Source organism: Chinchilla lanigera, unplaced genomic scaffold, assembly GCF_000276665.1.
Source record: "Chinchilla lanigera isolate Chin_1 unplaced genomic scaffold, ChiLan1.0 scaffold00035, whole genome shotgun sequence".
NCBI lineage: Eukaryota > Metazoa > Chordata > Mammalia > Rodentia > Chinchillidae > Chinchilla > Chinchilla lanigera.
In genome coordinates, this window is record NW_004955436.1 from 13962026 (window position 1) to 13984052 (window position 22027).

A 22027-nucleotide genomic window follows, 5' to 3' on the forward strand; every position below is an offset into this window, starting at 1 on the left:
AGGACGCTTTCTAGGTTCCTCGCTAGATAATGTTCACAGGTACTCTTCTTGGTGGCAGTGTGGATTATGGAATTTGGAGGATAGTCAGGAACCTACCTTTGGGTCACATTACCCTTCTCACTTTCTTCCCTTCTACACAAAGCAGGGCTAGAGCTATGTATATAGCACTTCGGATGAATTTGAAAGAATTTATTTTCTGTGTTCTCAATCTTATTTCTTTGCCATTCCTTATCTTAACTGGTAATGCAAACAAGAGGAAGAGAAAATTAATACAACAAGATGAAAAGGCATAAGAAAAACTTGCCTAGAAATAGCTACCTAGGGGGGCTGGGGATTTAGCTCAGCGGCAAAGTGCCTGCCTGGCAAGCGCAAGGACGTGAGTTCGGTTCCCGGTACCAGAGAAAAACCAAAAAAAAAAAAAAAAAAAAAAAAAAGAAATAGCTACCTAGGTACCATAATAAGGAATATAATCTGTGTACTAATGACCTCACCATCCAGACAATAGAATCTAAAATAGCTAAGTAGTTTGAGGACAGGGCAGGAATATTTCTTGGGAAACTGTAGCTATAATGAAGTAGACATTTCTCTTTCTTTTTTTAATGGCATGTTTAAATTTATCTCATGATTTCCCATTGAAGTAAAAGCACATACTTATAGTCATGTTATGAATGGAGAAGACGATTGTTATTACTGATGTATAAATTGTTCCAGCTATTTTTTTCTGGACTTCCCATTAATTACTTGACAGTGTTTTGAAATCAACTTGTAGATTACATTATATTTGTGAGGCAGAAGCTGCAGGACCCACAGTGTAAAAATCATATACAGGTTATCTGCTAGCTGTGCAGTAGAACTGGGATTTTGGAGGACATTTGGCACCAGAGTTCATACTTCTGCCACTATGCTATGTTGAAATTAAGACTGAAAAAAGGTCAAGTTTCAGTGATTGGCTTAAATAAGTTTTTTAAATTAACAAGGTCTTAAATCCAGTTTTACATCTGAGACATCAGACTAAAAGTAAATGCTTCAGTGTAGCCCCTTAAGTGTATTTTCTGAAAGTCACCTGTATCATAACAGTTTGTTTTTTCTACAGTGAATCAGTACTTTTATTGGATAATAAAATGACTGTTTAAAGATGTTTTATTTATTTTCTTTAATGGAGAGTATTAAAGATCAATATTCCTAGGCATGGCTTTCAATTTTAGATAAGAAATAATAATCAACTAAAATTTGATTTTCATTAATCCTTCTAGTTATGTACAAAATGCCTTTATATACACCCGTAGATAGGAAACACATTTGAACCTTTTTGGAATTTGAATGCTTTATATACAATGCTTTATATGCATTGATAAAGTTTTAAGTTAATTTTCTGGTTATTAACGTGAATAAGTCTCAGTCTACAGAAAAGTCTAAATTCATTAGTCCTTCTAGAGCTTTAAAAGGAAATAGGAAACTTTGTATGTGGTTTTATCCAGGGTTTACAGTGTTTATCTCATTTGCTTAGTTAATTTTTACTAGAAATACGCAGAATGAATGGTTTCATTTTTTTACTGTTATAGTAGGAGACAGATGCAATAAATTTACTGCTCACCTTTTAGCATGATGTTAAAATGAGAAAGAGAAAATAGCATTTAATACAGTTATAGTACAGTGATCATCTCTGGTGTTTTAGGATTTTTTATTTTCAATTAGATAGCATTTTAAAGGTATTTTAAAATACATGGAAAGGTTTCTGTTAACTGAAAATCTATTAATATTGACTTTTCTTCACTTTTTCAATTGTGTTTTAAAAGCATGATAAAATGATGATAAATTTAAACCTTAAAGCCTAGCTGTTCAACATTTCCTGATTAATAGCATAGCTGAGTCTGCATATAGATTCCTTGAACACTCACTACTCACACCTGCACACACTTGCATATCCCAGATGAAATGCCCAAGAAAACTAAACAGTTTCTTAGTGCTAAGCTAATGAAATCTAAGTAGTAACTTGCATGATCTTTCAGTATATTTACACACATTCCCGCTGTCCGGTATCTCTGTGAAAGTAGAGTTGGAAAGTCAACTTCACTTTCACACAATGCTTTTATTATTGTTTTCAATAAAGCTCTCACAACCTGATTCCAAAGGTTCTATAACTAGAATTAAGTTATTCTGCTTCTGCTGAGGAAAGAATCCCTCAAGAGAGTACCTCCACCATTAGCTTATTGCGTTTTTATCCCCTTGTATATTTAATCACTCAGGATCTTTATTATAACCTAAAACTCTAATTTGAGACTAAATGCTGCAACATATGCAGCAGCAGCTGTTCCTCTCATAATTTCTTAAAAGACACAAATTTAAATCCTGATAGACCTTTCAGTACATCCTACCCAACTGCAGAGGAGGCAGATGCTCACTCTGCCCCCCTAAGGAGAGAGTCCTCTCTGTTTAAATGAAATGTTATTTCAGTTAGAATAACTTCCAGAAACAAAGGCACCAGGGACGTTGGGATTACAGAAGTCAGAGAAAACCTCTGTGGATCATAACTGCAAAATATCGGTGACAATTCTGTAGTCACCTTATGAGACAAAATTAAAGCATTTAAGATTAGCACCCAGAATTATTTCAGATGTTGAGGTCTTCCACTACAATTTGTTAAAACCAAAGATAATGCTTTTTAGGTGTTTCAGGATTGAGTCAAAATGATTCTAGAATAGTTCCTTAAGGTGAGGACTAATTGAAGAACAATTATTTAGCTTTTCCTAAAAAAACAAGAGTGAAATTCAGGTTTCTTTCTCTGGACTGTAATTCTTGGGCAAAGGTCCAGAGTCAACAGGCAGAGTTAACTAGGCATAAATTTAAAGAGAAGTTAGATTTGGAAAAACCTCAAACATAACTTCAAATATAGAGTGCATGGTCCAATAAGTTTGATATACTGTTGTCCTCATGAGTAAAAAAATACATTTTTGGAGAAACTATATATAAATTAATCATGAGAGTTAATACTTGAAATGTCAGAAAAATTTCTTTAAAACTCAGAATCAGAGTATTAAACATAGAATTAACTTCTGATGACCAGGGTAGTTTATAAGGCTTCTGCCCTGAGTTTTTGGTTATCACTAGTTTGGTGTAAAGAGTAATTCACAGCCTTAATATTTTTTATTTACCATGTTTTTTATTTCCATGAGGAAACATTTCAGAATTTTGATGGAGTGGGCAATAGCATTTCATACCATTTTGATAGCGATTCATCTCAATCTACATCCTCTCCATGAACATCACCATCTCTCAATAAGGAAGAATTACCATATAGATAATTGGTTTCTCTGGTTTCTCTGATAATTTCTGCTCTGTTTTCTCCATAATCTGGGAGAATTTATGCCCACTTTCATGCTGACTGGGCAAATCTCTCCACTTTGCTAAAGCCCAGTTCAACCGCTGATACCGGTGCTTGCAGTTCTTTTACCAGAGATATTTCTGGAAACATGAAATTAATTCCATTAATTCCATTAATAACAGTTTGACCTGAACTCATTTCAGTCAATGCTTGCTAAGAAAGGGAAGAATGTTTCTAAAAGCCCATCCTTCCACCACTCAGGCATCTCCAACTCTGCTCTAATACCTTTCCAGGTACTCTTGATTTAAGTATCTTCTAAAACTCTTCAACATCTAGAGTATTATTTTGTATTATAAAGTATTGTACTAGAAAATTTAAATGTCTGCAGTAATACTGTCAGGAATCATGATTCACCAGACTTCTGCCATTTGTTTAAAAAGAATTCTTCAGTGAATAGTTCTTCTCTGCCAGAGTTTTCCTCAAAAGAGGGTATATCCTGATGAATGAAATGCCGCCCCAGGGAACTTCTAGTTGGCTTACGCTTTCTGGATCCCTACTTGTGAATGTAGGTAGAGATTCATTCAAAAATCACCAAACCCATAATTTAGGTAAACCTTATGAATTCTTAAAATCAATGTACCTGGGTTCTCAGGTGACACATCAAAATGTGCCGATGAGGCTGTCTCTGACTTTTGTGTTTTAAAGACAGAATCAATGGCACCATGACTTATAGGCTGCATATAGAAAGCTGGAAAGTAGATATTAAATGTTTGGCTACTGACATTTCCAAGTCCTGTAATGAATATCAGTGACGACTGAAAAGCCTTTGTTTAGTATGGCATGCTTTCAAATTTAACAGATTTTTAAAAATTTATTGTAAATGATTAGCACTACTTATAGTCAGAGTCAATGACTATGATTTAAATAATATGAGGAAGATAAAAGAGGCCCAAAGGCTAAGCCATACCTTTGCTGAGGTTATTTGTGTCTGTATTATAAATTATAATAATTCATTACTAAACACAGAACTAGGTATTTCAAATGCCCTAGTCAAATGCCACTATCAAATCATGTAATATTTCACGGGGACTCTGTAGATAACTTGAAGGCAGAACAAGACTCTTAGAACAGCAAAGACAAATTGAATCCTTATCCAAAACTGCTCATTTGCTCTGAGCACAGTTTAACTTAAAATCTGGTCAGTCGCATGGAGGTACAAAAGTATACAAAAGACCTAAAGTTTATTTCCCTTGGAGTGTGTAGCACTTCTGAAAGGATGTATCTTCATTATTTCCCTTTTATTTCTAACTATTATTTTCATTTAAAATATTAAAAGCCTGACCAAAGGAAAATGTTAGCTTCTATGGTTAGTACCTTTTTTCTGTGTTAAATCACCAAGACATTTAAAATAATGTCCTTTGTCCTTCAAAAGAAGAAGGAAGGCAAGAAATGTCACAGAACAATGTAATCTGTGGTCAAGCCCTTCCGTTACTGGTTACAAGTAGTAAATAATAGTAACTACTTGAGGTGTTTGGACCAAACAAATTTTGTGTATCTTTAGATTGGCATCACTTAAACATGCCCAGCAGAAATGGTAAGAAGAAACCTGTATGACTGATTACAAAGATTGAAAAGAGAACTTTGTATGGTTAGAATATTTTTTACTTTGCTAAAGATTAAAGAAGTGATTTTAAAATTGCTCTACAGATACCCACAGGCCATATTTTCAGATCTCTTGGGTGTCACACTGTTGGATTTCCATGTTAGAGAGTGGCACTGGTGTCATTTCACAGCGACTCTGCAGATTATCTGAGGATGGAACAGGATTGTTAGAATAGCAAAGACAAATCAAATCCTTACGCATAATCCCAGTTGCTCTAAGCACACTCTAACTGAAAATCAGGCCCCTTGTGGATGGGTACACTGACCTCAAGTAAACACGAGGCGGTGGGATGGATGGACAAATGCTGCCATCTTCTGGCAGAAGTCTGATGTCACGGACCTGTGCAAACTTACACGGAGTTGAGCATCATTTGAAAACGAGTCACATTTCCCGTGTTTTTAACAGGAGTGCGATCAGGTGCACATAGATGACGTTTCCTCCGATGATAATGGGCAGGACTTAAGGTAAGCCATGCCTTTCAGTATGCTGTTTCCTACAGAAATTCAGCTATGGAGTTTTGCACCTGTAATTATTTCTTTTATTTCTTTTTAATGTATTTTGGGTGTTGCAGTACCTACAGTTTTGCAACTGATGGCTTCCATGCAGCTGCAACTAGTGCAAACCTTTGTTTGCCAACAGGTGTAAGAGGAGGAGTGGACTGGATGAGGAAGTTGGCTTTTCGTTACAGAAGAGTAAAAGAGTTATATAACACCTACAAGAACAATGTCGGAGGTATGTGTGGTTTGTGTCATCTAATGGCGGCATCCTGGGTATAGGTAGAATTCAAGCTGTAGTTTCATGTTAGAGATTATCCTACTGTAAAAAAGATTCAGCAAAAGCTCTCATCAAAGAACACTGGGCCAGAATTTTTAGTTTCTTAGAATTGCTGGGGAAACTTAACTGCAGAATAAAACACGCATGCCCATCACAGAACTGGACGCTGTGAGACCTAGTGCACAAGCTGTGGTTCAAGATGCACAGAAAAGAACTCAGTTAATTTTACTGACTGGTAGCTGTGATATTAGTGTGAAACTCAGAAACAAGACCTGTCGGAGGCAGTGGAAAGCAGACCTTTCTAAAGATCAAAACCCTGGCCATTGAAATAGCCAAGGGTGATCATTACCTCTCTGCAACTCTATCAGCATAAATATAGACAGTGATTTATGTCACTTCGAAGCTGGTGAATGCATCTACATTACCTTTTTTAAAAATTTGTATGCTTTCTGACTGTATATCTTTACCACATACAAATATGGCTAAGATGATCATGGCTTTTAAAAGTTCACATACTCCATAGGCATTATCTAAACCATTTAATGCCCATCCATATATATGAGAGGTCACACCAAAACCTGTGGCATGGAAACTGTGATCTGGAATGTGTTTCTAGATACAACTAACTTGAATGGTCTCTGTTATTAGGATGAATTTTAGGTCAAAATGATTCTTTATGGGGCTGGGGATTTAGGTCAGTGGCACACCACTTGCCTGGCAAGCGCAAGGTCATGAGTTCGATTCCTGGTACCGGGAAAAAAAAAATGATTCTTTACATCAGTTATTGAGTCATATAAAACTCTTCTCCCAGAATGTTTCTCTTTTCTTCAAAAATGAAAGATAATTGAAGAGCACAAACCAGATCCAATATAAAATGATGCCGCTAAATATGCGTGCACACTACACATGGGCACATTCCCATGTATGTCATAGAATACAACATAATAAATTTTGTACTATGCATCACATCCACCATATACATTCTTAGGGTGCGCTGTGTGTCAGGTCACCTTGTGTCTGCCTACTATTAAAGCACATAATGGATACTCAATAGATAATGACTATAAGGAAACAAAAAAGTTAGAACTGTGGACAGTATTAATCTTAGAACTAAAAGGGATTTGTGCCCTGTGGAAATGGCAGAGTCCTGCCTTGTCTAAGGTTCTAAAGGAACTCTTCTCTCCTGACTCACTCTAATGCTATTTCCAAGACACTCTCATGAAATCAAATGGTTAAGTGATCAAGTTAAAAATCAATTACTGATAATATGTTTAACTTTAAAATTGATACCCTTTCTAGAGACCTGAAAATATGTATCACTTGCAAATGTTATTATTTCCTTGTTGCATGGTATTATTTACATTATTTTCCATTTAACAAAGTTGCTAAGAAATAGTCTTGTATCTTTAAAAGTTTATATGACCTCAGAGGAGTTCATTTTCTCTCATACATCAGCAGCTCTATGAAATGAGGACAGATAAGACTTGATAGAAAATATAAATTTTAACTTAAAAGATCATCTACATGTGTATGTGCAACCAGTGTTTTGAAATACATTTCAAGTAAAAAACTTTCCTTTTGAATGGATTTGTGTCATCTTGTTTTACCATGACAGCAAAAGCAACATGTTTTTAAATTAAAAATTAACATCCTACTTCTCTTATCATAACATCAATTTAACTTTCCATCATTGTCTACAGCTGTCTGGGACTTGAACACTTCTTAACTTATTCTTATAAAACAATATCCCTAGAAGTACTAGTTTTAGAAGCATTCCAGTAGCTACATATGATAACGCCAACATTAACTGGTTCAAGATAGAGAGGATTGTGATTAGTAAGCGACAAAGCAATTTCAGGGAGCCACACTTGATACTTGTGTCCTTAGGCCGGTCAAGCTCCACTGCATGTCTACACCTACCACGTTGTAGCATCTTGGAGTGAGACCCAGGCTGGGAGTTGTAAATTGACTGTTGACTCCAGCAGATTCGGGGCTTTGTGACAGGATAACTGGATCGACTCTTCCATTGTTATGCTGTGGTATTCCACATGTTTAGCTCAGCGCCTGACCCTTAGAATTTGCTCAGTGAGGATCCATTGAGTGAAGGAGTGGGAACTCATTTCTGGAACTAAGGATCAATATCAATCTGTCTGCATCTGTCCACATTGCTGTCTAAATGGAAATAAAAATTGTCCATACTAGACAGAAAGAACACTGAGCTAGAACTCCCTGAGAAAATACACCATTCCTGACCTTCCTTGTGCTTCGGTTTTGCAGGACTCCTTGGCCCTGCCAAGAGGGATGCCTGGCTGCAGTTGAGGGCAGAGATCGAAGGCCTGACAGATTCCTGGCTCACAAATGCACTTAAGTCTTTATCAATTATTAGTACTAGGTAAGTGAGATCATTGCCTTCTCTACATTAAATGTATGGAAGATGTAGGTCTAATATAATATAGATAAAAATATTTTAATTCTTGGGCAATTAAGAGTTTGAAAGGACCGAGCAATTCATTGAGTTCATTAATTTTTAGCGTGTGTGTGTGTGTGTGTCTGTGTGTGTTTTGGGGATGCTGCTTCTCAGAATAATCAGGAGATTATATCTTCCTACCTATCTTTCATTTTAACTACTGATAATTCCCACGCAAAAATTACATGACTTCTAGTGAAAGAGGAAACAGCTCCCTATTGGTGGCAAAGTACAGGGGTGATAGAAAATAAAACAAGATGTTTATTTTATAAGAAGAATATTTATTTTAAGTCTTTTAGACTATAAGATAATATACAGAATTTAAGTGCACTAGAAAAGCAAGAACAAAATCTTGAAAAATTTCTAAATTTTGTGTTATTTGAACTAAACAGTGAAATACTGATTTGGTAAAATAAATAATAAAATCAAATGGATTTACAAGTTGTTAAAAAAAAAAACCCTGTCCTATAAATTCTAATTCATAAAGTAATATAAACCTGTAATATCAAAATAGTATAAAAGTGATAGCTAATGAGTGGGATTAATCTTTGTACTTTCCAATTCCATGCTTTTATTTCTGAGTTAGATGAATACATAAAGGCATACTTAGCAAGTGAATGACACAGCAATGCTGAGAAAGAGATATTATTTGCACCAATTGAGTCAAGCCACTGGAAAGCTTGGCAGAGTAAAAGGAGAATCCAGTATGGACAGCATAAAAGTAAATGTGTATGTGTCAGATCCGGCATGTGGCTTCCAACCCTGTGACAAGAACAGGGACAACGCTGATAGCAGAAAGAGCAAATGGCAGGAGAATCCGTGCGCAGCGCGCAGTGTTCAACTGGGGAAGCATGGCAGAGTGCTCCGCCCACGTTCAGTACCACATTCTCGTGGGAGCTGTGACAGAGCGTGGGAAACACGGGGATTTGGGTATAGAAACCACAGAATGGGAGCAGCTGGAGGAGCCAGAAAGTTCAGTCTGCAGAAGAATCATGTGTGAAACAAATCATTGGTTTCACCTGTTTGAGATGTTAGGCTAAAAATGAACTGTGTACATCTCTGTCCACAAAGGAGAGAATTATGATAAATGAGTAGGAAGCCTTGGAAGAGACGGTCTAAGTCCATGTAAGGAATTGCTTAACAAATAAATATGTTTGAAAATGGAACCTGCGGCCTTGTGATTTTTTCAGTAGTAATATGGAAGCCAAAAGTGTGAAAAACAGATACGTGGTTCTTGAGCCTCCAAAATTGTGTCTGACATGTAGCAGAATGTGCATTTCTCTGAGGATGAGGTCAACACCCTTTATTATTCCTATAAAGAGGTTTTGTAGTAAAACAGAAACAATGTTATTATATAAGGTAATATATTATATGACATCAATACATATTTTTATTAAATAGATGACTTCAGAGCAACTATAGGGACATGTGATTTAAAACACTAAACTCATAACAAGAAAGGAACAGTATAAAAGAAATCAGTATATATGTTGAATAGTTAAATAGTTTGGAATTTGCTAAATTATCCACATATATTATCATATTGATAGTTCTCACAAAACGAGTGGAAGGTCTAAAAGCAAACACCTTGTTGAATTATGTATCACAGGCATTAGCAAAGTTAAGTTAGCCTGTGATGTTAATTCTACCACAGCAAATTACAGGTCATAAACCAAGGTACAGAAAAAATAGAGTAGCATTATTTATAATATTGAGTCAACAAAAGACATCTAACCACCTACACTGAGCTTTAAAAATACTGTTTGTCCACCTGTGTATTTTGTGCACATTTTGCTTGAAGATAAGGAATTATAGATAATATGTAAGCTAATAGACTCATGGTACACAAAATGAAAGAAAGAGCTCAGGCAGGAAGGGAGGGAGGGATAGAAAGAGGAAAAAAAAATTCCATGTATAATATGACCTTAATGGGGCTGGGGATTTAGCTCAGTGGCACAGCGCCTGCCTGGCAAGTGCAAGGTCATGAGTTCGATTCCTGGCACCAGAAAACAAACAAAACAACAACAAAAAAAACAAATATGACCTTAATGAGGAAAAACTTAAATATGAACAGAAATACTATCAATGGACAAATTTGCAGTTATCTTTGAATATCTAATAAACTACTAATATTTTTCTTTTTTATATTTGTCTTTCTTTTACAATTTTTGTTATATACAGTGTACATAATTTTTAAAAAGAAATTATAGAACTCCAAATGTCACAATGAAATGGTCAAACTTCATTTCAAAACCATTCATTTTATTCAAGCAACTTTTCGTTCTCTAACATTTATCTACATGTGACTTTGAATACCATTGTTTTGACAAAATACTACAGCAGATTACTAAGAATAATGCACAAAGCATAATGATATTTTGACAAAATTAAATTAAATTACATACTCTTTTGGCATTATCTCTGGGGTCTCAGGTAGATTCAAATAGCATGCATAACTTTGTCACAATATCATCATGGCTTGTACATCCTTCTTAATAATCTGCCAATATTTGACAAATGTCTGTTGATGCAGGGACTTCTGAACACTGAGTAGTACCATTTATTATGGAATTTTAAGACAACAATTTTGAGGTTGTGCTATTCAAAGTTGTTTGTTGGAAAACATTCTTACATTTTATGCTGTTGAAAGTTATTTCGTGTTAGAAAACACACACATTTATATGTTTCCTCTCTATTTCAGGAGTAACTGTGTAAATGTCTTAGTAACAACAACCCAACTGATCCCAGCACTTGCAAAAGTTCTACTCTATAGCTTAGGAGGTGCTTTCCCCATTGAAAATATTTACAGTGCAACTAAAATAGGTAAGGAAACTATACCGTTGAACAGAATGTACTCACGTCTGTGTTCAGAGAATTTTCTTAATGTATGTCTCTGCGTAGTTCCCTTTCCATGGAGATTTTGGTATTAGAACAAGTAAAATTGGGCAAAGTTCAACTCACAGAATCTTCTGTAACTCATTGTGCATGGGCGAAATATTTGAGAACTGGTGCCAATGAAATTCTGAACTCAGCATCTGGGCAGTCTTTATCCATGCTCATAACACATGTTATGTAACTAATATTCAGTCTCGCTAGCCGTGATATTTAATAGTCTAATTAGTATAGTAGTGCGTCCTTCATATGAATTAATCTTTAGGATAAAAAGACAATTTTGGCCTTACCAGGGAGTCACAAATAGATTCAAATAGCATCCAGGAAAGCATAAAAACTGTTTTGAGTCAGAAAACATAATTGAGCTCTGCACAGTAGCAGTATCATAGACAATGAGGTTTATCAGAGGTACAATTGTTGCTAATTGAGAAATCATAATCAAAATATTCATAAGAGATAAGTGGCTGGAATCTGCATTTCCAAAACATATTCAGTAACAAGCAAAGAGCTACAACCTTACTTATTTACTTAGATAATTATCTTTGATTTAAAATGGATTTTTCATGCTCGGACTTCTAATAAACACTCAAAAACCAAACTCCGTCAAGCTCTGCCATCTTGAAAGAGTTAAAGAAAACAGCACATGTATTCCACTGTCTGTCAAGGAAATGCCTGGGAAAATTAATGGGTTGTGTAATGTGCCCTGAAGGTCAACAAACTTAGGCTTTGGCACCTTGACAAGACAAGTTCAAAATCCTAAAATCTCCCACCAAAAATAGCCTGCCCTGGCACTGACAAAAGGAGCCCCCGCTTGCAGCTGTTTCCGGAGGACAGTTAAAGACAGCCAAACTTTTATACAATAAATGCCACATTGTTCTGTGCACTACAGCTCAGAACCCAAATCCCAATGTCATACATTTTTTTGTATAAATGTTTACAACTGGGCTAGCAGAATTCATATTTATAATGTGATTCTGCTTTTTGATAATTCAAGTAATTACATAACAGAATACATATTTCTTTTATTTGCAGACAATATTATTTTTATATTGGTCAAATAGTTTTTTATATCTCATCAAAAAATCATTTTTCCTTTTAATATTATTTTTTTGGAGATATGAACACAAAAGTAATCACGGTACATAGACATTCCAGGAATGAAGTTCAAATAATGCTTTTATTTTAAGAAAAAGGCCATGTAGGATCTCTAGCATGGTATTCTCTTGTACAATCAGAACACGCTAGTGTTTTCTATGCTGTGGCCCAATTGGAAAGTACCCTTGGTGTAATTAATCTGAAAATACTAATCCCACCCACCTGAAGAAAGGAATTGTTTATCCAAGTGAAAGCACATCTCAGTATGTATTTCCTTAGAGACAAAACTTCAGTTTTCCATGATAATATATTCAGCCGACTTTGTCTATGCTATTTAAGATAAATTAAACACAACTGATTTATAGAATTAAACAAACGTGTTGTTAAGACATGATTGCATATATTTCTCCAATATTTTTGCTTGACAAATGATTAAAATTTATGCTTGCAGAAACATACTAACAATTTCTGCAAGTCAGAGTGTAACCTCATTGATGTTATTGAAGCGTGAAACATACTTGTTTCATATCTGCCCTTAGAAAAAAACCTATGTTATTCAAAAGTGTGTGTTGAGTTCATAAACTCAGAGGTCGAAAGCTAGCTCGAGATACTCAAGAGACATGAACGTAACACTTTATGAATCTCTAGGTTCATGAAAGCAATGGCTGGAAGAATAAGCAGTGCATTGTTTTTCAGGCAAGGAAAGCTGTTTTGAGCGTATAGTATCCAGATTTGGCACTAACATAACTTATGTTGTGGTTGGAGATGGCCGAGATGAGGAGCATGCCGCTAACCAGGTAACTTCGCTCTGAACTTTATCTCATTTATCTTCCAGGAAAAGAAAGTTGCTTTGAACGAATAATGCAAAGGTTTGGCAGAAAAGTAGTATATGTTGTAATTGGGGATGGTGTAGAAGAAGAACAGGCAGCAAAAAAGGTAACCTGTCTCAAAACAATGTTGGTGTGATACTCCTAATGCAAGCCTTTTTGTTTGCATTCCTGTAGTTTGGTCCAATGGCAGCTTGACAAATGACTTAAATGTATGGTTGCAAAGCAGTAAAAGCATGAGAAGGTCGACGCGTACATTGAAATAAACCATTTGGAGTCTAACCTTTTTTGCCTGAAATTTGATAGAAAATGCAGGAAAAGTTGTTATATTTACTTGTGTGGATGCAGTAAATATATAATCAATACATATTTTATACATATATACAGAGTATATGAAAATGCATGAAATGCATATATATATATGTACACAGGCAGTGAATGTAGATATAGGCAACTCAGCGGTCTGTAAGAAAAGTGGAGGAAAAACTACTGTTAAGCCCATGAAATTTAACAAGATAAAGACATTTCATGAGCTCGTAGAAAAACCATGTGAGTGGCTGTGAGTCGCACCGGCTGTGTGGTCCTTGTGATCACCTAGAAGTAGGTCCACGATGAGGAATGCTGTTGGTACATTTACTAGCTGAAGCAAAAACTGTTGAGAGAGATTTTAACCAGCACGATTGGAACTGGATGTATTGTTCTGATCTTCTTGTGCCAGTGTGTCTTGGATCTTCCATAAGAGTCTCCTGTGTTTTGATGAGCCATTGGTACTTGACTAAAGCCAAGCAGCTGGCCCTGAAGATATTCAGGTGATCTCAAAGACCCTACATATTCATATAGATTTTTTTTATCTGGCACTTGTTTCTGAAGAAAGAACCAAGACAGTTAAAAACCATTAAGTGGTTGGTTCAACATTAGTAGAAGAATGATAACAGGATTGGGCTCCCACACTGCAAGACCATCCAACAACACAGCTGAGCTTTACTGATTCCTTTGGTGAGTGATGATAGAGTACCATCTCATGTAGCCAAGATAAACGATGGAATTTATAAAGCAAAGCAAAAGGATGACTTAGTATTTTCAAACAATGACACAGCACCTTACATTGTTTCTAATAGAAAGAATGTTATCCTTACTATATTGAAGCAATTTAAATCATCATCTAATAAAAACATCACCAAACATGCACATGTACTGACATTTTAGCTAAGTTCTCTTCTATAAAAATATCAGCGCAGTTGCACAGAACAGTTTACAGTTATGATACAAAGGGAAAGGAAATGATTTATGTTTCTGATAAATTCAGAACAAACAAAATGGAGGAAGAGAAAGCAATTCCACTTTAGAAAGTTTGGGGGCATTGCTGACAGTCACACTTGAGACTCCCCAAGTTTTCCCATGCCATGAAGAGAGCTGGTAGCACAGAAAACCCTTGGTGTTAATTATCAGGGTCAGTGACTCAAAACGGCACGCTGGCCCCAACGACGTTCTGAATGAGGTCAGGGCTGCCACTGCAGGACAACCAACCTGCATTCCTGACCCCCAGCTGGAAGTGCTCACAAGCACGCTCTGTGGAAATGCCCTCTACGGTTCATCAGTACCGAGTCCATGAGGTCTTGATTTTTCATATCACCACCATAATTACACACAGCAAGTAGCGAGTTTTCTGTGCAACCACTCCTACAAACGCTTACACAGCGTTTAGCCTATGGAAAATTCATATCTGTCTAGTTCAGGACAACTAAAATTTACTTCTCCAACAACAGTATGTGCCTCTGAAAATGAAAACTGATCAAGTCTACTGCAGTCATCCATAGTGGGAAAGCTAAACTATTGGCATACCTTCTGCTTTACACCTAACACTTCAGGAGAAAAAGGCTGACTCCAAATGGATAAAAGTCTTGGCTAGAATGCCATTTTGAAATGGTCATTTATGTAGGTGTGGTTCTGGTGATGGTGAAGGCTTATAATTCTATTTGGAAATACAGGTGGCTGGTTTCCCTATTGCCTAGAATGCATGCTTTTCTTGGGATGCAGCAGTAATCGCATGTGGAGAAATACTGAATTCTGTTTCATTATCACAAATAGATCTGAGCTGAATAAAAATAGCGGGGCTTCAATGTAAATTTCCAGGCTGTGCTTTAATTTGACCTAAATTTTTTAAAAAAATCAAAGTTTAGGAATTTCTCTTACAGAAATATGTATTGTGGGGGCTGGAGATTTAGCTCAGTGGCAAAGCGCCTGCCTGGCAAGCGCAAGGTCGTGAGTTCAGTTCCCAGTACCAGAAAGAAAACAAAAACAAAAACAAAACAAAAAAAAAAGAAATATGTATTGTGAGATGTGTATGTAATTTTTTACATTTTCTAGGAGTGATGTTAAGTAAAAGTAATGAAAGATAGATAGGAATGATTTTAATGTATTTTAATTGGCCCATTAATACTACATTAATATTTTTATTGGCCAAAATATTACATCTCAACACCTAATTAATATAAATTTATTGTTGTGTTAGCCATATTCTTTTGATGCTACTGTTTTAAGTTTTTTGAAATTCAGGCTGTATTATAAATTGGATTAGGTATATTTCAAGTGTTCATTAGCCGCATGTAACTAGTGGCTATCATACAGCAATAGCAATCATAAGTATGCTTAATTTTTAAATAAAAAGTCTGTTTGTAATATGTATTTCCATTATATATGAAAATATTCCATATGTATATATTCTAGAAGATTTTGTGTCAGCTTAAATTTACAGATAGCACGTTTGTTTTGTCAGTTGCTATAGTGAAGGTTTTTCTTTTTTATTATCATTCCCAATAGGATCTTTTTAGACAGATTTTCTCATCACCCCTTCTATGAAATTTTAATGCCATAAAAATATACTGGATACCGGTCTATCTCGGGAGGGCTACAAACCATTGCAATGTCTAAGGTTTTTAGTTTTTACCGCCCAAGAAGCCAATTTTATCCCCTTGGGAACGATATCTCTCCCATTGAAAATCCATGCCAGAGTACTGTCTCTAAATCCCATGCCAGTGAAATAAATCAGATCAGCTCTACTGGCTTAAGTTATTGGTTATTGCAGGCAATTAGGAAAGTTATCATTCCCGCAATTTTTTCCTGTTTGAGATAGTACAGCTTTGCGTTATTTTTTTTTTATGTAGGAGAGCAGTCACTCTTTCTTCCTCTCACATAGACAAAATATTCTGTGCTCAGGACGTTTACGGTTTTGTCACTGAAAGACGGAGAGATGTGCTGATGAAAACTTGCTGCCAGCCGGGCAGGGTCTTCTTCCCCGCAGGCTTTCCCAGATGCTGATGTTAGTAGTGAGATTCGTGTGGAGTAAAGGTTAAACTGCCCACGAAATCTCAGTATTTGCTTTCATATCATTCAAATCCAGTTCAGATCTATTTCTCTGTGATTGTGACCGTGCCACCCTGGTGCTGCAAAACCTTCAGATATGACCATCCCTCCATTAAACTCCCTCCCTTGAACCTGGGTGGACAGAGCATCCTTGTGTGCGCTGGTGCTTCGTTGAGATGATAGCTATGATCTCCGTTCTTCATTCCTGCCCCTTCTCTCTCCCAACCCTCCTTCTCTATTACTCACGCAGCACAACATGCCCTTTTGGAGGATATCAAGTCACTCGGACCTCTTGGCTCTCCATCAGGCACTGGAATTAGAGTATTTGTAACTGTATTCTCTAGCTGGAGATCCATTTTTTTTTTTTTTTTTTTTTTTTTGTATTTCAAGTACACTGAATTTTTATGTGTGATTCAGTGCCTCTGGCTCTACACATATAAATTGTCTTAAAGGATGAAATCATATTTGGAATGAGAATTCCAGAATGAAGAATTCAGATTGCTGAATGGAATGAAACTTTAGTGCTACAGAAAGGAAACTCTATGGTCTTATATTTACAACACGGTAATGGTTTTTAAAAAAAAAATTTGCGGAGGTTGCTGGTGCACATGGAATGAGACGTAACTGGAATTAACAGCTTTAGCAAAGAACTCTTAATTCTCCCAAGCAGCAACACTTGAGCTCCGTGTGACAAGGTGATCAACAACATTCCTCAAAATGGGAGACCCTCTCAGCCCTGAGGTTTGGATATGACTTTAGTCTACCTAGCCCAGAAAATCTGAATTGGAATGCACTCAGACTGTATAAGGACAGTCCTCTCTAAACCTGTAATTTGTGTAAATTATTGATGAAAATAATTTACTGTGACTTTACTAGCAGCTGACTTTGAAAGTGGATGCAATTTTTTCTTTCATTTGTTGGGGAGGGGAAAGGGAGGGAAGACGGGAATATAATATTGTCTCTTTTCTAAGTTTGGCAAACAGAATGTTCATACTGATGTGTTGTGCCTTAAAGACAAGACAGCATTCGTGTGTTACAATGTAACTTTGGTTTAAAAAAAAAATCTCTGTAGATAATGAAAAGCAAAAAAAGTTTGTACTAGTTCTTAACATGACCAAATTTAAAATTCAAGCTCTCAAAGTTTAATACTATATCAAAAAGAAACCAAGTATTTGTTGCAAAAAAAAGAAACCATTAGTAGCAATAAAGGCTTGTATTTTATTTGGATTCTTAATAATTCCAATAATTGTATTAGGCAACTATCTGTGCATCCAATCATATGGAGAAAGTTTGGGAGAAACGGTGGGACCTTTATTTAGAAAGTAAAATATATGCTGAAGTCTCAAGTACTCTTTCTACAGTTTTACTAAAGAAAACTAAGAGCCATATTCATGACAACTTGCACAGTTCTGAGTTTGAGACTTTTGATCCATAGAAATTGGGTAGAGAAGAATCTTAAATGAAAATTATTGCCAGTTACCAACCAAATCAATCAAGCTATCTTTAGACTATGCTGTGGGCATAGATGAAAATTTACACTGAGTGAAGATGCCTTAAAATACAAGTAAGTACGTGTATTCCCAATGCCACTTGGGAAAATGAAGTGTCATCAGCCATGAAAGGCGGATGCATCAGATGGCTTCCAAGGAATGAAGTGAGTCTATGACAGTTTCACCCAGAACATCATCATAAAACTGAATTAGCAAGTGAGCCAGAGTCTGGCAGCTTTACCAAATGACAGCAGTGAAATAGCACTGGTTCCGTCTTAACACATCAATCCAAGGTCTCCACATTACAGACCTGGGTGTGTTGGTTTTTGCCTGTACTTTTACTGAGTAATGGACTACATTCATTGCAGGGAGGGCCTGTCATAGTTGTGTTTGCATGTTGTTTTTTTTTTTTTTTGGTGTGTAGCCCATGTTGGGAACATGACACAGGTTCTCCTACCATTTTCTATGACATGATTTCCCTTGTAGAAATTTAAGCCTTTGAGATCTAAAGTATTCTAATGGAATCTGCGCCTGCAGCTGTGTATTTAAAATGGCATGATGTGGATATTGGAGTCCAGATATGATTCAGTGTCTAGGTTCACAATAGGCCATCAGCTGAGGCTTCTGAGGTTCAAAAGAGGTCAGTGTGTGTCTCACAGATCACCGCATGCAGTATGGAAATTTAATTTAATTTTGTCAGACTCTCAACCTGCATTTCTTCAGTGACTTCTGAGGCCATGTTTACGATGGGCAGAAAGATAATGAGATCCCAGTTGCATATATTTATGAGATAAACCTTATTCTTTAAATGCTGCTGCCTCTGCCCCAAGTAATACAGCAAGCAAATTATGGTTGAACTCTTTCTATAATATTACTACTAAATCAGTAATACATTTTATACTTCTGTTGATCTCTAGTTTGTAAATAGGTTTAAAAAATTAAAGAGTTGCAACTTATTCTCAGTACTTTTGCACACTGAAATCTGTAATATTTATTGCTGTGAATTAAAAAATGATTGTTGCTGAATAGCCAGTTTCTTTAAAAGGCAGAATTGTGGCACTACATCTAAATTTTTGATTCTGTTTTTATATCAAGTAAGCAAGTCCTCTTTACGTTGCTAAAGGTGCAGGTGCACAAAGAAATACCAAGAAGCTGCCTGATAGCCTCTCCCAGTGCTGCTTTACACACACACACACACACACCTTTATTTCTGGTTATATGTTTAAAAAACTTGAATGTGACATTGGCACAAAACAGCTTGGCAGATGCCGATCAGCCATGGGCACCGCTTGGCCATGTGACTTGAAGCATGTTGAAAGTAGAACTCTTCGCTTCCCGACTTAGGAGCAGAAAGTCCTCTTCCTTTCTGGTGAGAAAAACAAAACAAACCGACAAATAAAAACTAGCTCTTTGCCAGTTCTATTTTCATGTGGAATATTGTGCCTTATTGTAAACTAGTTTGAAAAATCCTCTATAACTAAAATGGATTTTTGACTATTAAATACACAAAGTTGGTCTATTACTCAGAAAGATAACCACCTTGTGTTGCACCTTAAAAAATACCAAGGCCATGTAATTTTAGTAACAAGATAGGTGGCCCGTCTATGACGTTATAGCATAGGACAAAGACACTCTATCCCTGAATAATGTATAAATCAGATTCAGAGGCAAAAATATTGTAGAATCATATAGTTTATTCACAAAGAAATAATAATAACTGTCTCTAAACATGTTTTTTTCTTCAGTCTCCAATCAGCTGAGATTCAAAATAATGTCAACAGCATGCTCCACTATGAAGTCATTCTTATAAAGCACATTTGATGGTGACACGCCTACATTCTCAGTGAATATGGCATTTAGTATTTCTTTTGAAACAAACGTAAGCATCATGAGCCAAAGTTGCATTTTGACTCCCAACTATGGTAGCATTATGGAAATCTCACAGTCAAAGTCAAGGGGTTCTGTTATGTATTAGTAAAGTATAGATTATTGGGGCCTACATAATTTAAAGAAATGTAAATTAATATTAAAAGCCTGTAAAAATATGTACATCTTTACTATTTCTCAATAAATATCTTTGCAAATGTTTTCATTTTCTTCACCCTTCCATTTGGTAGAGTCTTTATGTGTATATTTAGTATGATTCTGAATCATGTACATTTTTTATTTAGGTCTGTTGATGTATGTAGTTGTTTCTGCTTTGCCTACATTGCACAATTTGTGATTAAGGCAACTTGGATGTGACACGGTGAAATGTTTCTAACTCTTTAAAGTGGCTGGTTTACTAAGAAGATATGAGTTGTATAGATTTTTACATATAGCTGGTTTTATTCAAGTAGAAAGCAGATTGTAGCCACAATTCATTAAAGTGTTCCCTGTAGGTGAACGGACTGTTATAAGCTATGGATTATAGTTTACAAGAACCTTTCAAGAGAATAAAGGAGTATTTTTCTGAAATGGACTTAGCAGCTCCTTTATTATCTTGTGTATAGTACTGATTTTCTTTGTAAATCTGTCATTCACATGCAAATCAGAGGCAAATGTCAGAGCAGCTTCTGCTCTTTTGCAATGTTTTTAAAATTTACCCTCCACATAAGCAAAATGTGAGCAGAAGTATGGGACAACATTCTGATGCACAGCGAGCCTTATGCCCTACCAAAATTAACTAGGGTTGACAGGAATACAAGGAATACACTTAAAATAAATTGACTATGTAGACTTTATACCCTCTTACACCTGTTTACTTTTGAAAGTTGAGTTTGTGAAGAACATTAACTTCTATGTATCACGTTCCTGTTCTCCCCTGGACTCCGAGCAAGTGTATCTCCAGCGCCTGTTTAGTTCAACTGCTTAGAAGAAAGGTCCTCTCCAAGCACCATGTCCAACCAGGGCTTGTGCTTCTGTCCAGTTATACTTCACTTCTCCCAGGCCATCACTGTCATCATTTCCCTCCTAGGTCACTACACAAGCCTCTCCCTGGATGTCCTGCTGTGGCCCTTACACCCTATCAGTCAGTGTATCTCATCACGTTAGCCAGGGTGGTCCTGAGATCTTGTCCCTCCTCGTCCCAGAAGTCTCTAGCAGCTGGCCTCCCACTCACCCAGTACAAACAACACTGTGGAATGCTGTGTAAGCAGTGAGTGTAAGGCCTTCAAGAATGGCGTAGGGCTCAGATGCTGCACATCTTCATGTTCTTCTGTTTCACTCCGGTCGATTCCCTGCTACCAAACAGGGACCTTTGTATCCGTGGCAGCCACCTGCACCCACCTGCTGCAGGACATCTGCACTTGCCTTTCTTCCTGCATGAGAAGGGTTCCATTCAGGCATCTGCAGCACTTGTGTTCTGAGCTTCTGCCAGGTCTTTCCTCAAAGGCCTCCTCTGGGCTGAGTAGGTCTCTCTCTATAAAATTACACGTGCTTTCCTGGCACTTTTCATGACTCCACTTTACCATAAAACTGTGCTTAATCCTCAGATTTATCTAACGTATTGCGTATCTCCTTGCTTATCTTATATGACACTCCTATGACAATATATGCTCTGAAGACACAGGCTTGTTTTGTTTTATTCATTTCTATATAACCGCTGTTTACAGAAGTGTCTCCCATAGACTAGGTATGCAGAGTATTTGTTAAATGAATGCTTAAGCCAGGAAAACATTTATATGACCATGATCAGAAGCTAAAGAGACTTACACTGATAGAGTTACACTGCTGGCGAAAAAAAGAAAACATACAGGTAAGTTTGGATGAAAATAATGTGAGTTATTACAACTTACTAGAGTGTTCGATGACCTGCTAATTTATGAAAAAAAAGAAGCAAGGATGGACATAAGCAAAGATGTGTTTGCGAAGAGGTTATTCATCACCTGAGAATGTGCTGCTGGATAAAAGCAAACATAATGATGGAGCGGTTGCATCCTTATCTTTTTTATTTTAAAAAATATGTGACATCAGTAGATTTAGTGACTTTATTTAGAGCCACAAAAATATCTTATAAAAAGCAGATCTCTCTGCAAGCTCTAGAACTCATGATTCCAAGTCCCTGAAATTAAAAAAGTGAATTATTCCTCTTCATTAAGAAGAGCTAACTATTATTTAATATCCATGCATGTTTTTATATTTAAGAAAACAATT

General features: G+C 36.4%; 1 protein-coding gene across 8 annotated transcripts in view; it reads left to right on the forward strand.

Annotated features, from left to right (window-relative positions):
- The window catches only part of Eya4 (EYA transcriptional coactivator and phosphatase 4), a 272014-nt gene extending 251660 nt beyond the window's left edge, over positions 1-20354 (forward strand). For 4 of the 8 annotated variants that reach the window (XM_013516661.1, XM_013516663.1, XM_013516665.1 and 1 more), the window contains 6 exons: positions 5391-5449; positions 5557-5717; positions 8037-8151; positions 10928-11049; positions 13049-13148; positions 16652-20354. In XM_013516661.1, coding sequence (XP_013372115.1) covers positions 5391-5449; positions 5557-5717; positions 8037-8151; positions 10928-11049; positions 13049-13148; positions 16652-16853 — 759 coding nt within the window. In that variant the 3' untranslated portion in view covers positions 16854-20354. Of the gene's footprint in view, positions 1-5390; positions 5450-5556; positions 5718-8036; positions 8152-10927; positions 11050-12909; positions 13011-13048; positions 13150-16651 lie in introns of all 8 variants that reach the window. The other 4 variants (XM_013516664.1, XM_013516666.1, XM_013516668.1 and 1 more) reach the window with 2 other exon arrangements.
- The last annotated feature ends 1673 nt before the right edge of the window (positions 20355-22027 follow it).